Consider the following 12,405-nt stretch of genomic DNA (forward strand, 5'->3'; position numbering starts at 1 on the left):
GATTCGAATTTAGACAGCTAAATACGCAATTTCACCGCCGTGTATGAGTAGGTCTAAGAGTGAGAAGTTTTATAATGCCCTGTGCAGCCACCTTCCACTGCAACTATGTACAGCACTTGCCACCGACTCATCAATAAAAACTGTGCGCACACACAGCAGTCCCATAGCGCACTTGACTTTACATCATTAACCTATTTCAGTAGGTTATATAGCCATAGAATGTCCGTAGACGGGCTCTGATATAGCCTAGTCTAAGGTAAATTCCTTTTCTGACTTCTTTCTCTTTATCGCCATGGCATTTAGAATAAAGAATAACGTTCGCGAACGGTTCTGGTTTTGTTGCAGCATAAAAACAAGCTTACCATCGGCCTCCGCAAATTTTAAACACAAGGGATGAATTGAACGATGACGAAGTCCGACATATAGGCATAGTTCATATTGGAAAAAAAGTTATACAATTTGGAACTCTAGCTTTTCCCCACCGCAGTCTTTTAATGCCATCTAATCATAACGTGCCCAGTCTGCGCCATACTTAAGCCCAAATCACACCCAAGATTCGCAACGAGATGAGCAGCAACTTCATGCAACATTCTAAAACCTTGCAACTGTGACCAGACATGTGAATGCTTTGCGACGGCTTGTAACGACGTGCAACATCTAATTCACACTGCTGTAACCTCCTTTCTGTAACGGTTTCGTGTCATTGCGAATCTTTAAACAGACGATATGACGGGTTTTAGAAGATTAAATACAACCCGAAACTAAAAAACAGACCAGGCCTCTACTGGAGACCGGCCTTTAACCCAAACCTGTAGCCACAGGCGTTTAAAAGAGAGGCGTCTCTTAGGGACTCGGCGATTATTTGAAGTTTTACGGTAATAGCAATTTAGCCCACTGTGTTCTATGCAGAGCTTCTATGTGGCAACAACAATCCTTCAACAATCGTGAATATTTAGTTAAATGCACATGCAGAGGAAGAGCAGCGGGCTCGTTACGAGAGAGCGGGTGGGGCGAGGAAAGGCTGTGTGAGTAAAAAGTGCAGCTCAATGAAATTATTTTATCTTATCTTTAATTTAAATAGTATGCCTACAACATAGAACATCAATGTGTGGTGGCCGGTTTTGATTTCGTGGTGCCCAGCCACAGATTAGTCAACGTATGGAAAACACTGAAGGTGTAAAATTAAAAATATTTAGCAGCACACTTGACGAATCGACGCTCATATTTTGCGTCGACGTATTTTTTGTTGTCCCAGCCCCAATTGTAGGGGCTTAGGGCTGTCCTTGACACAATAAGGCCAGAATATGACAGAATATTTCCTGTGACTTCTGAAATGACTTCTGAGAGTTACAGCTGCAGTTTCCTTGAAATCTCTACAAATGTGAATGTCTTTTGCATACAGACTAAAATGTATTTATTGTGATTAATTCAGTGGTTGGTACATACTAAAACACAACACTTATACAATGGTTATAGCTAAATAATCTTTAATACAATAAAAATATTTTGTGAGAATATAAGGTAAATATACAGCTTGTATAGTTAACTGTACACAGTTCTGCACCAATCAAATGTCCAAGTCGGAATTGGTCACCTAAAAAGCATTCAGTCTATGCGGTTTATGTTCCTTCCTCACATAGACACTGCTCATTCATCCATGTAATGCAATCTTTCAATCCTATAAATAATAACTATAAACATTGGAATTTATGGCCTAAAAGATAGATACAGATTCCAGCACACACTTTGAATCATTAATATTGGTGTTTTTTTATATAAACGAGTATTGTTTCAGTCCATGCAACTGCATATATGACAATGCTGTCTATGTTCACTGTACAAAAAGTATGAATAATATTATAATCCTCGACCCTTCACACATACTCACAGGCATACTACATAATCTACTACACCATTGGATTGTTTGTCTCTGTAAAGTACAGACGTGATTGTATAAAAAGTTGTATGTAAAAACAGCGCTTAAGGCTAAAATGAGTCTTGGAAAGCTCAGATGATTGAAGAGATCACAGCAGCATAAAAGGTCTTGCATGTCTCTCTTTAGCATCTTTAATTTGAAGGCTGCGCTTGTCTGGCCTCAGGCCTTGTGGTAATTTTAATACATGCACTTCAGTGCCTTCAGTTTCCCATCGGAAAGCTAGTCATTATTAACTCATCAGCAGACCATTACCGCGTAAATATATGTCCAGTGGCTACCTAAGGTTGTTCACAGCTATTTAAAAGCTTCACTAATAAATGTTTTAAGAACATCTCTTAAATGTGTAACATTTTCCTCACGATTAGTGTTAAAATGTACATGTAGATTCTTTATGTAGATGGAAGATTCTTTATCGTCATCAAAGCTCATGCAACTTTTATGCATTTATGCACCTTTTGCCCTGTAAATATGTCTATCTTCCTTTTTTCTATGAGCAAATTGCAATTGATTAGGCTCTAATAAGCTACACACATTTCTATCTCTGTATCTCCCAACAGCACCGCCAGCCTGAAGGCAGTGTGTCTAGGGATCTACTTCTAATCAGACCAGTAGAGACAGTGCTGAATATTGGAGGAACCGTTTGAGTGAGTGTGTGTGTGCGTGTGTGTGCGTGTGTGCGCGCGTGTGTATGTGGGTGCGTGTGAGTGTGTCTCAGTTCTTTGTCCCTTTCTTCCTCTGCTCTAGTTCCTGGAAGCGTTCTTCTCGTCCTAGTGCGTGCTGTGCACCCACTCTCTGTGCAGCCTCCATGGCAGTGATGTCAATCTGGGCATATTTAGTGGAGCCCCCTCCTGTCAGAAGGCATAAACATCATCTGTTAAAGGCCAACAGACAGACAACAGACAGAAAGCAAAAGGTTGCAGAGACCAAACCGTACAAACAACCAATTGTGCTCCATTGTGCCTCGCCTCACTTAGTGTGTTGATCTGAATCAATATACTTGTGGTACCAATGTGATGACATTAAGAATGGTACCAATTTAATATGCCACCATACATGTAATGACCGGAAAGGAGTAAAGCAGTGGTGAATGGACAGTGAGTGACAGTGGGTGAGTGTGTCCACTATGACTGAAAGGAGACAGGGCTGTTACCCCTGACTGCAGCAGTGGGCTCCTGGAGGTCCTGCAGGTCCAGTTCCATGTAGTGAAGCTGCCTCTTGGACGTTGGGCTGATGGGGATGTTCACATAGTTGACGCCGTCCCCAAGAAACCGGTCTGATGGTGGCATTCTGGTGGCATCTACTGGAGATGGCAGTGCTGCACCTACAACAAAGATTAGAGTCACCTTTATGGGGAACACCGTGGCGAGTGTGTGCAGCCCTAACCCTAACCGAGACTCTAACCCTAACCCAGACCCTAACCCAAGGAAATAGAACATTGCACCCCTTCTGCAACACTTACATTCATGAATATACTTATTACAGCTGTCCTCACTTTGTAGCAGATCCTTTCACAGTAATACCACAGACTTAAGACTGAGTGGTGTCAGTTTTGCATCAAAAGATTTGCTACAGTCATAAAATAACTTGTGGAATTACCGGTAAGTGTCTATCTGTAGATGCCTCACAAACAATTTGTGTGTGTGTGTGTGTGTGTGTGTGTGTGTGCGTGCGTGTGTGTGTCTGTGTGTGTGTGTGTCTGTGTGTGTATGCGTGTGTGTATGCGTGTGAGTGTCTGTGTGTGTGTGCGTGTATGCGTGTTTGTGTAATATCACAATGTTAGCTGTAAATGTATCATTACATGACTAAATCTATGGTAATGAATGTACTAACACTATTAGTGTGAGGCAGAGACACATACTCTGAAGTGCATTTATGACTTTTATCCACAGAACCATGTAAAGGTGCACATTTTAAGTCTAAACATTAGAAATGTTCACAATGTACACACATTACATTAAATCAACATAGTGTCTAGCTCTGGGCATTCAGGTTAATGTATTCTGTGAGTGATTTAAATTCACAACGCACCACCGTCTCCAGATGGAAGGTCACTTCTACGCTGTGCCTCGGAGGTTAAGGCCATCCGCTCGTAGTTCTCCTTTGCCTCCGCTGAGGAGGTGATATGAACAAATGCATTAGCATTGACATGCTTGGCAGGGGAACACATGCTTTCACTCAGCCTTTCTCCAGGCACCTCCATAAAGAAAGATAATGAAAGGTATAGATCTTTGGGACTTCCTCCTACAACGTGCTAATTATGAGTCCAATTTCCCCCCTGCTCAGAGCTGTCCTTACCGCACACAGATGCCTGCCGAAGAAGCCTCGGGGAGCCGATGAAAAATGGAGGTTTCACCAGCAAGCTGGCTGTGAGGAAGGAGGGGAGAGGAGAAGAGAGAAAGAGGGGATGAGAGGAGGAGGGCAGAATGAGAGGAGGCGCTAGCAACTTTTCTGTTATCTCTGCAGCAGTGAGAAAGGTGACATGAGAGGAAAGCAGATGAGCATGTGATGAGAGAAAGAGAGAGGAGAGAAAAAGAGAAAGTAAAGGATGGGGGAGGGATGGAGCAGAGAGGAAAAGAGACGCACAGTATCTAGTGTCCTTTCTCTGTTGGCATGGAGATAGAAAGATGTGTGTTCCCACATACCTTCCGTGTCTCGAGAGATCCTCTGCAGCTGAGCGTAGGTGCCCATCAGTTCATACCGGCCTCTTTCTTCAAACTACCAAGAGAGAACACATTATTATGAGTGAAGCCTTGCCAGAAGAGGATCGGCATGTATTTCTGTAATTCAAACCATCTCTTTAAGAGACAAAGATATCAGAGAAAAAGCACTGACAGGAGTATCACCCATGGAATTTTGCTAAAGGTCTATTTTTATTTAATACTCAAGGGTGCATATTATCCAGATCCAACCCTTTAGTACTGGTGCTGTCCTCAGAAGTAAGTTTCTGATACAGTGCATACGGAAAATATTCACAGCGCTTCACTTTTTACACATTTCGTTATGTTTCAGGCACATCTTAAAATGGATTCAATTTTTTTTCTCTCATCAATCTACACACAATCCTCCAACACCCATGACAATACTCCAACACACATCTGACAGGTAACCAAGGACCCAATGGTCACTATGAATGAGATCTAGAGGTCCTTTGAGAGGATGAGAGAAGCACAAAGAAGGACTAACATCAGTGCAGCACTCCACCAATCAGGCCTTTATGGTAGAGTGGCCAGATGGAGGCCATTTTTTTGCCAGGAGTTTGCCAAAAAGCACCGCAACGACTCTTAGACCGTCAGAAGTAAAACCTTCTGGTCTGATGAAACAAAGACTGAGCTATTTGGCCACAATTTCCAACGGTGTTTGTGGAAGAGACCAGTTGGAGTGTGTTGGAGTATTGTGTGTAGATTGATGAGAAAAAAAATAATTGAATCCATTTTAAGATGAGTCTGAAACATAATAAAAAGTGAAGCACTGTGAATACTTTCCGTATGCACTGGCTGTATATGGTCACAAAAAAACGCAGCACAACACATCTGTCATTCCAACTAGCGGTCTAAGCTAAGCCCACTCTAGGACAACCCAGTGGAAACGTGCACTTTTCCAGCTATATCACTTAAATACAACTCTTCTGTCAGTGTCAACTGTCCTCTTGTTGGTGTGTGTAAGGTTTTCATATGCATTTTCACTAGTCAAAATGATAGTTTTGTTTGTTTGATTATTTGATAAAAGTCTATACTGCTGCTTTAATATTGAAAAACCAAACTGTAATCAACTGTAATCACTTTACCTCCGGGGTTCCTGGAACCATTTCAGGCTCTTTCATATGCTCAACAGCTGAGGGACAAACAGCGGACATTTGACTTGGACTCCTTTCTGGTGAGGGGAAAATAGAAACTCAATAAACACCTCAGAGAACACTGTCACCATTTGCCCCTGGGCTTTCAGTCATCCCCCTTTGTGAAAGCCATGATAACACATTTATTTATCAACCATTTATTTATGGCCAATGAAGACCTTTTTAGCGAAGGCTAGAAGTAGCTTTGATTTGAAACACTCACCAGGAAACGATGGTGCAGGTGCAGGTAGTCCACCATGTTGCATAGAGTCTGTTCCCTGTGTTGGGTATAGGACACGGCCATGTGTTTTTTAGTGACAATCCTGGTAGGCTATACTCGTTTACAGTGCGGAGGATGTTCAGAAGGAAACACTCATGGAGTTGTGTGGTCTTTCATGGTTTGCTTTGAACTGCACCACAAGAGCAATGGACTGTGGCATTTATGAAAATTATCTTTTCATTTCTTGATTTTCTTTATTATTTTGGTCGTGTGGAGTATACAAGACTCAGCCTGATGTGATGCAGTGTGATTTGACATTTGATATCTGCTGATGCAGAAAATGGTCTAAACCACATCATCAGTCCAGTTCCCTCGTCTTTTAAATACTGATTTCCATTTGAAAGATTTTCTTTCACTATAGGTTTATCAAATAAAGCTATTCTATAATAAGTAAATTGACAAAATGACCCCATACCAATCCTCCTAATTACTGGTAAATGATCAATTACTTGGTCAATGGTCTTGTGCAAAAACACTTTCTATACACTCCATAGAATACATTACATTAGTTTGACATGCATTAGAAGACGACAAAAACAAACATCTTCGAGTAAATGCAACAGTATAGTTTCTGAGTGAAGCTGTTTGGACATCATGCAGGAACATTTTTATATGGATGCATTTTTCATCTCACTTTCATACAGTATAGTTTACGGTTATGGCATCTTAGAGGACACTTTCATCCAAAGCAAAGACAACCCTTCTTATACTTGCCAAGTTTGTCTGAGCGATAGCAGATGAACTATAATTTAGAATGGATATCTTAGTGTGAAACTGGACCCAAAAGGTTATGGTTATGCATAAATGGAGCATCACAGTAGTAATATAATGTCATATTTAGTATTATATTTCATGTCATATTTATTTGTGTTGTTCCTGCATGAGGCTCATTGTTATGCCAAAAGACCAGGCGACTGCACACAGTTTCCCAATGGAGCTCTTACCTGTGTGGAACACTTCCTAGCTGACACGCATTGCTCTTGAGTGATGTAGGTAGTATCAAAAAAGTGGCTGCACTGGGTGGGGTAAAAAATAGCGTGTTTGTTTAACACTGACTGCAGAGAAGGGATTGCCTATCTGATGAGGACAACAGCTACAAAGACAAGAAGATCTGGGCCTTAAGACAATGAAAGCAATAACACAGAGGGGAGTGATGGCTCATCAGGCGGATGAGAGGAAGCAGAGCAGGGAGAATGGTGTCTGAAAATCCCAATTGTCTTGTCTCATTATTTTTCATCGTCGGCATCCCCTGCCAATTGATCTATTCATTTCAATTCACTTGTATTTATATTATTCTAACAAATCTTGAAAATTACACAAAGCTTCATAGCTTGGAGACAAAGGCAACTTTAACGGCTTCATTTTGATAACACCCTTTTCATTACTTTATAATTAACTTATATTCATAATGTCTTTTTAATTTGTTTTTCACAGTCACTTTCATTTCAAGATGAGTGTGAAAGCATGTAGTTATCAGAGCAGTCCATAGCTGTCAACCCTCACGTTTTTTCCAGGTTTCTCACGTATTTTAACTTTTTTTCCCGCTGTCTTCCCGTCTTATAATCTTCCCGAAAAAAACCACGCATTTTAATACTGTCATGAATCCTGCCACCGGACCTGTTAGTCTCTGTACTGTTGTCCGGTTGCTACCCCCCTTGCCCTTCCAGCGAAACAGATGTTTTCAAATCATCATTTTGTTTGCTTGAAGGCGACCTTAGATGACATTAGCCTATTTAAGATAACAACGTGGTTGTTGCGAGAGCACAATTTTGCCGCCAATCTGTAAGTCCTGTTAGACCTAGCTTCACACCTCATTTAGCAATTTTGTAGTCTGAATTCTTGCTTTTAGCAGAGAGATAGCAACAGAAAGACGAACGTTGAATTTTTCCCGTATTTTGGCTGCAAAAAAATCTCCCTTATTTCCAATGCTCAATGTTGACAGCTATGGAGCAGTCAGAGAGGCAGAGGCAGGCGTGGCATTGCTGGTGTCATAGGAGGCATTAACAATGTGAGGTGTGATGACAAGGTCAATTAGTTGCTAATTAAGTTGAACTTCAATTCTGCTACTGCATTGACTGTCCAGTTATTGTTCAGCATGGAGAAAAGTTTGAATGTTCCAGGTGTAAACCCCTGATGACTGTGTTGTAGGCCTATGGTGAGAGAGATGTTATGATGTTATGCTGTGGGTGAGGTGTTGAGGACTAGCTCACCTTTGTGCCTCTACACACTGGGCAGGTGTTTGGGCTCGGTAAGCCTGCTTGGGGAGGGACCGGAAAGCCTTTGGGAAGGCCTGCCCAGGCCAGCGTGGACTTACTGCCCCCCTCGTGGCCCAGAGGACCCGCCTCAGCCTGAGCCTCACGCAGCCCTGTGCCTAGATCCTGACCCCCAGCGGCCCCGCAGAGGCCAGTCCAGTCCTTGGTCAGCAAGCTCGGGGGCAGGATGCGTCTCGGGGTGTCATAGAACGGGAGCTGCGGTGTTGGTGGTGGCGTTGGCAGTTCTTGGTCTCTGGCCACAGGGGGCACCTGGTACTCCGAGCTGCTAGCGTGAGCCCAGGGAGTGGGTGTGGTCCCTGTGGAGACGGAGCAGGAGCAGGAGGAGGAGGAGGAGGAGGAGCTGAGCTCCATGCTGGCTCTCGTGCCGGACACCCCGACTGGGCCGAGGAGGCTAGACACAGAGGCCGAGGGGGGCAGGCTGAGCAGGGAGCCGAACTCCTCGGCTTCGACCGCCGCCATGTCCAGGCTGCCCGTGCACGAGGAGAAGCTTCCGGAGTAGGACGAGTGGCTGCCCGTGGTGGCGATGCCACTGTCCGTGGAGCCCTGGCGTCCGGCGTCCCTCAGCCCGCGCCCACGGCCCAGCTTCAACGAGGAGGCGGACGAGGAAGGCCGGAGGATCGCGCCGCCTGCGCCGCCCATGACCGCCGCGTAGAGGCTCTCCTCGGCACTCAGCGACGGCGTCAACGTGCGTCTGGAGGTGGCCGTGGAGGTGCGGGACGCCATCACGCTGGAGGACACGGCGCCGGTCAGGGGCGTCGGGGGCCGCTTGGACGACTCGGGCCAGAGGGTCAGGCGGCTGCCCAGGCTGGTGTCGGAGTGGCTGGCCTCCGAGGAGGAGCTGGACATGCTGCAGTCATCCCCCGCTGTAGACGTGCTGTAGCTGCAGGTGGACGCTGGCAGCAGAAACGCGGCATAAGCTCGTAATAAGGTAAACAAACAGCCACAGATACACAGGACACAAGCAAGGACACACTATCAAGCTGTCCACGGGGACTAGAGTGACCTTCCACTTTTACAGGTCTACTTCACTTCTTATTAGTTACCCATGCAACGAAGGCACAGGCTTTGTACAGTTGATTTCCAAGTAGAATGTGCAATTAAATTATGATTTTTTTTTTTTACTATGGACATGACAATAACAGTCAGCAAAAATGCCATGCTTAAATGCTTAAGCCTCCCTTTCCCATACAGATTCACTGCTCAGGTCAACACCTGGAAACTGATACACAAGGCAAAGGTCATCTTTCTAGAATGGTTTGTATTTGTGTGTGTCTGCATCCTTTAGTCCCACTCAGGAAATAATAACATGTAAAACTTAAACTCAGAAAATAATCCGTGAGTGTATCATCATGGGATATCATCATACCAGTCTTTTCATGTTTTACACAATCTGAACACATTTACTAAAAGACAAAAAACCTGAACCTACATACTGTCAACTGAAAACCAAATCAAATGTACTCTGCTGCTCAAAACCTGGTATCTGGTGTATCCAGTTGATAATCCATCAGATAGCTTCAGATAGTGTACTAATGAATTATTAACTGGATATAACAGTCAGATATAACAATATGTGACCCTGCAAGGCAAAACCAGTCGCTTTGGTAAAATTTACAAAATTAAGTTATGGTGCTCACTAGCCTAGAAATCTAGACGCACCCTAGCGGCGGCAAATTAATTTGCTCAGCCTGTACGTCTAGTATCAAACCATAGGGATTTCTATTGGCTGACGCCGTGGACCTCATCCAATCACAGCGCTCTATTTTGTTAGAGAGTCTTAAGGCGGGCTTAACAGGATAACGACAGTCCTGTGACGGTGAACAACAAGGAAGGTGGCTATGGCTAACGAAGAGCGGTTGTTTGAATCAGTGTTGGCGTCAACTTTGGAGGAGTTGGACTTGTGCTTTTCTTTGAAAGTTGAGCAACACAATGCACTTAAGTAATTCCTTTCGAAGAAGGATGTATTTGCCATTTTGCCGACCGGATACGGATATGGTCGTAGCGCTGGCCTATTGCATGCCTAGGCAGTTTGAAAGACAATTCTCTGCCCGCCCCTTGGATTAAGCGAGGTAAATGGTTCGATTCCAGACTATACATTTCAATGATATAGGATGGCCCGCCAGGCTAGGTGCTCACATGAACGACCATAAACTATGCTTTCCAACGATATCGAGGGTATTGCAAAAAGTATGGCTAAGATAACGGCATCCAAAGTTGACATGGTTCTCCTGTCGCGATACGCCAGAAGAGGAGAAAATCACCGTTTTAAGTAAATTGTCACGTGCGAAGTGTGAGGACACAGCTATTATTAGCCTTAAGGTAGCGTGACCTTGAAGCGGATGACTGACTATGTGCAGTTTCATCAACCGTGCAGTGCCCCCTAGTTAATACCATAGACTGTAAAAAATACGTGGAACGGTCATAAGGTGTCACTATAGAACATAATTAATGTACTTCGGGGAAAGTAAGGGGAGAGGAAGTTCTGTGTACACAGATTGTTTATAGGCTACTTTTAAAATGCGCCAATGGAAAACTTATCCTGGTCCCTAAAATCACGCCAGGATATTTCTAAAAGTTCGTGATTTTGATAGCCTAGAAATCTGGACGCGCCCCTAGCGGCAGCAAATTACATTTGCTGCCAGGGCTAGTCTAGCAACTCTCCGTTGGCTTGTGACCTCCAGAAATCGAAACTTAATGAGGCCAATGAAATCGTGTATAGAGTCGTTAGGTGGGCTTAACATAATGATTGATGGCAGAGTTGCAACGGTTTGGCTTGAATTCCCTGCTACTTGAAAACAAATAAGATGGATGTTGCTGCTGGCGAACAGTGTGACACGAGTTAAGCTTTTTTTTAAGTTGGCAAACGTTTGAACTAGCCAACTAGCTCCGCTGGTTGGAAACGCATGGGACTCATAGCGTTGCCGCTGTCTTATTGCGTGCAGAGGGAATTTGAAAGACAACTGATTATCCCGCCCCTCGGACTGAGCATTGCGAACGGTGAGTGCCCAGACCCTACATTTTAATGTGGGTCTGGCTCGTCAGGCTATGATTTTGATCATTCGTGCCCTGAAAGGCAAGTCTTTCATATTCATATTCGGTTACATCTGCCAAGAAGGATATAGAGCTGACACATTGAGTAACGAGTAATGAGTAGCCTAATGAGTAAATTTTAGCTCTAGCCTACCGTAAAACCTTATAGCGGCGTGGACAAAGGGAATGACTGGTGTTGAATCTTCACCTAAATAAAGTCAGGGTTTAACAGTCAAAACGTATGTTTATCCGTGAAATTTGTTCACAATATGAAAGTGTAGACTGTATACTGTCGAATTATGCGAAAAAGTGAAATTCGACATTTTAGCCCGTACGTTTGTTTATCGTGGATTTTCTCAAAATAGCACCGTGCGCAAAGCGACTGGTTTCACCTTGCAGGGTCACATACAATATTATTATTATTATTATTGTTATTATTATTACTATTATTATTATTATTATTATTATTATTGTTATTGTTATTATTGTTAATTATATTGTTATTATTGATAATAATAATAATAATAATAATAATAATAATAGATATAATAACAGATTCATGGATGTGCACATGGCTCCGCTGTGCACCTGCAGGCTTACCTGTGCTGCTCTGGCGACTGCAGGTGGACAGTCTACTGAGACGTCTCTCCAGCTCACTGGCCTCCTGCTGGATCTTTTCCTCAGACGAGCTTGGTTTACTGCCCGCTTCTGCAGGGAGTCACACACACACACACACACACACATACACACACAAACACACACACATTAGGGCCAGGATTACAAGCTGCTGTTAAAGGAACAGTTTTATGGGTGAAAAACCTGCAAAATGTTTGCATCCTCACTAAACACACACACACACACACACACACACACACACACACACACACACACACACACACACACACACAAACCTTGTAAAAGTGTTACAACCACAATTAAGAAAAACGTCCCTTGGGTTATATTGTAATGAAAAGTCTACCACATTCACCCATTCAGGTGGTCATTGTCATGAACAGAAGGTTGCCGACAGGCTTGTGTTTTTATTAGATTGTAT

General features: G+C 43.4%; 1 protein-coding gene across 4 annotated transcripts in view; it reads right to left on the reverse strand.

Moving 5' to 3' along the window:
- Positions 1-1,397: 1,397 nt before the first annotated feature.
- The window catches only part of dok7b (docking protein 7b), a 26,311-nt gene continuing 15,303 nt past the window's right edge, over positions 1,398-12,405 (reverse strand). The window contains exons 6-15 of one of the 4 annotated variants that reach the window (XM_042108603.1): positions 11,952-12,059; positions 8,259-9,214; positions 6,993-7,064; positions 5,992-6,046; positions 5,721-5,806; positions 4,579-4,651; positions 4,232-4,300; positions 3,965-4,045; positions 3,087-3,257; positions 1,398-2,784 (exon numbers count right to left, since the gene is read on the reverse strand). In XM_042108603.1, the coding sequence (XP_041964537.1) occupies positions 2,648-2,784; positions 3,087-3,257; positions 3,965-4,045; positions 4,232-4,300; positions 4,579-4,651; positions 5,721-5,806; positions 5,992-6,046; positions 6,993-7,064; positions 8,259-9,214; positions 11,952-12,059 (1,808 nt within the window). In that variant the 3' untranslated portion in view covers positions 1,398-2,647. Of the gene's footprint in view, positions 2,785-3,086; positions 3,258-3,964; positions 4,046-4,211; positions 4,301-4,578; positions 4,652-5,720; positions 5,807-5,991; positions 6,047-6,992; positions 7,065-8,258; positions 9,215-11,951; positions 12,060-12,405 lie in introns of those variants that run through there. The other 3 variants (XM_042108605.1, XM_042108606.1, XR_006034882.1) reach the window with 3 other exon arrangements.

This window comes from Alosa sapidissima, chromosome 1 (genome assembly GCF_018492685.1).
Source record: "Alosa sapidissima isolate fAloSap1 chromosome 1, fAloSap1.pri, whole genome shotgun sequence".
Classification (NCBI taxonomy): domain Eukaryota; kingdom Metazoa; phylum Chordata; class Actinopteri; order Clupeiformes; family Clupeidae; genus Alosa; species Alosa sapidissima.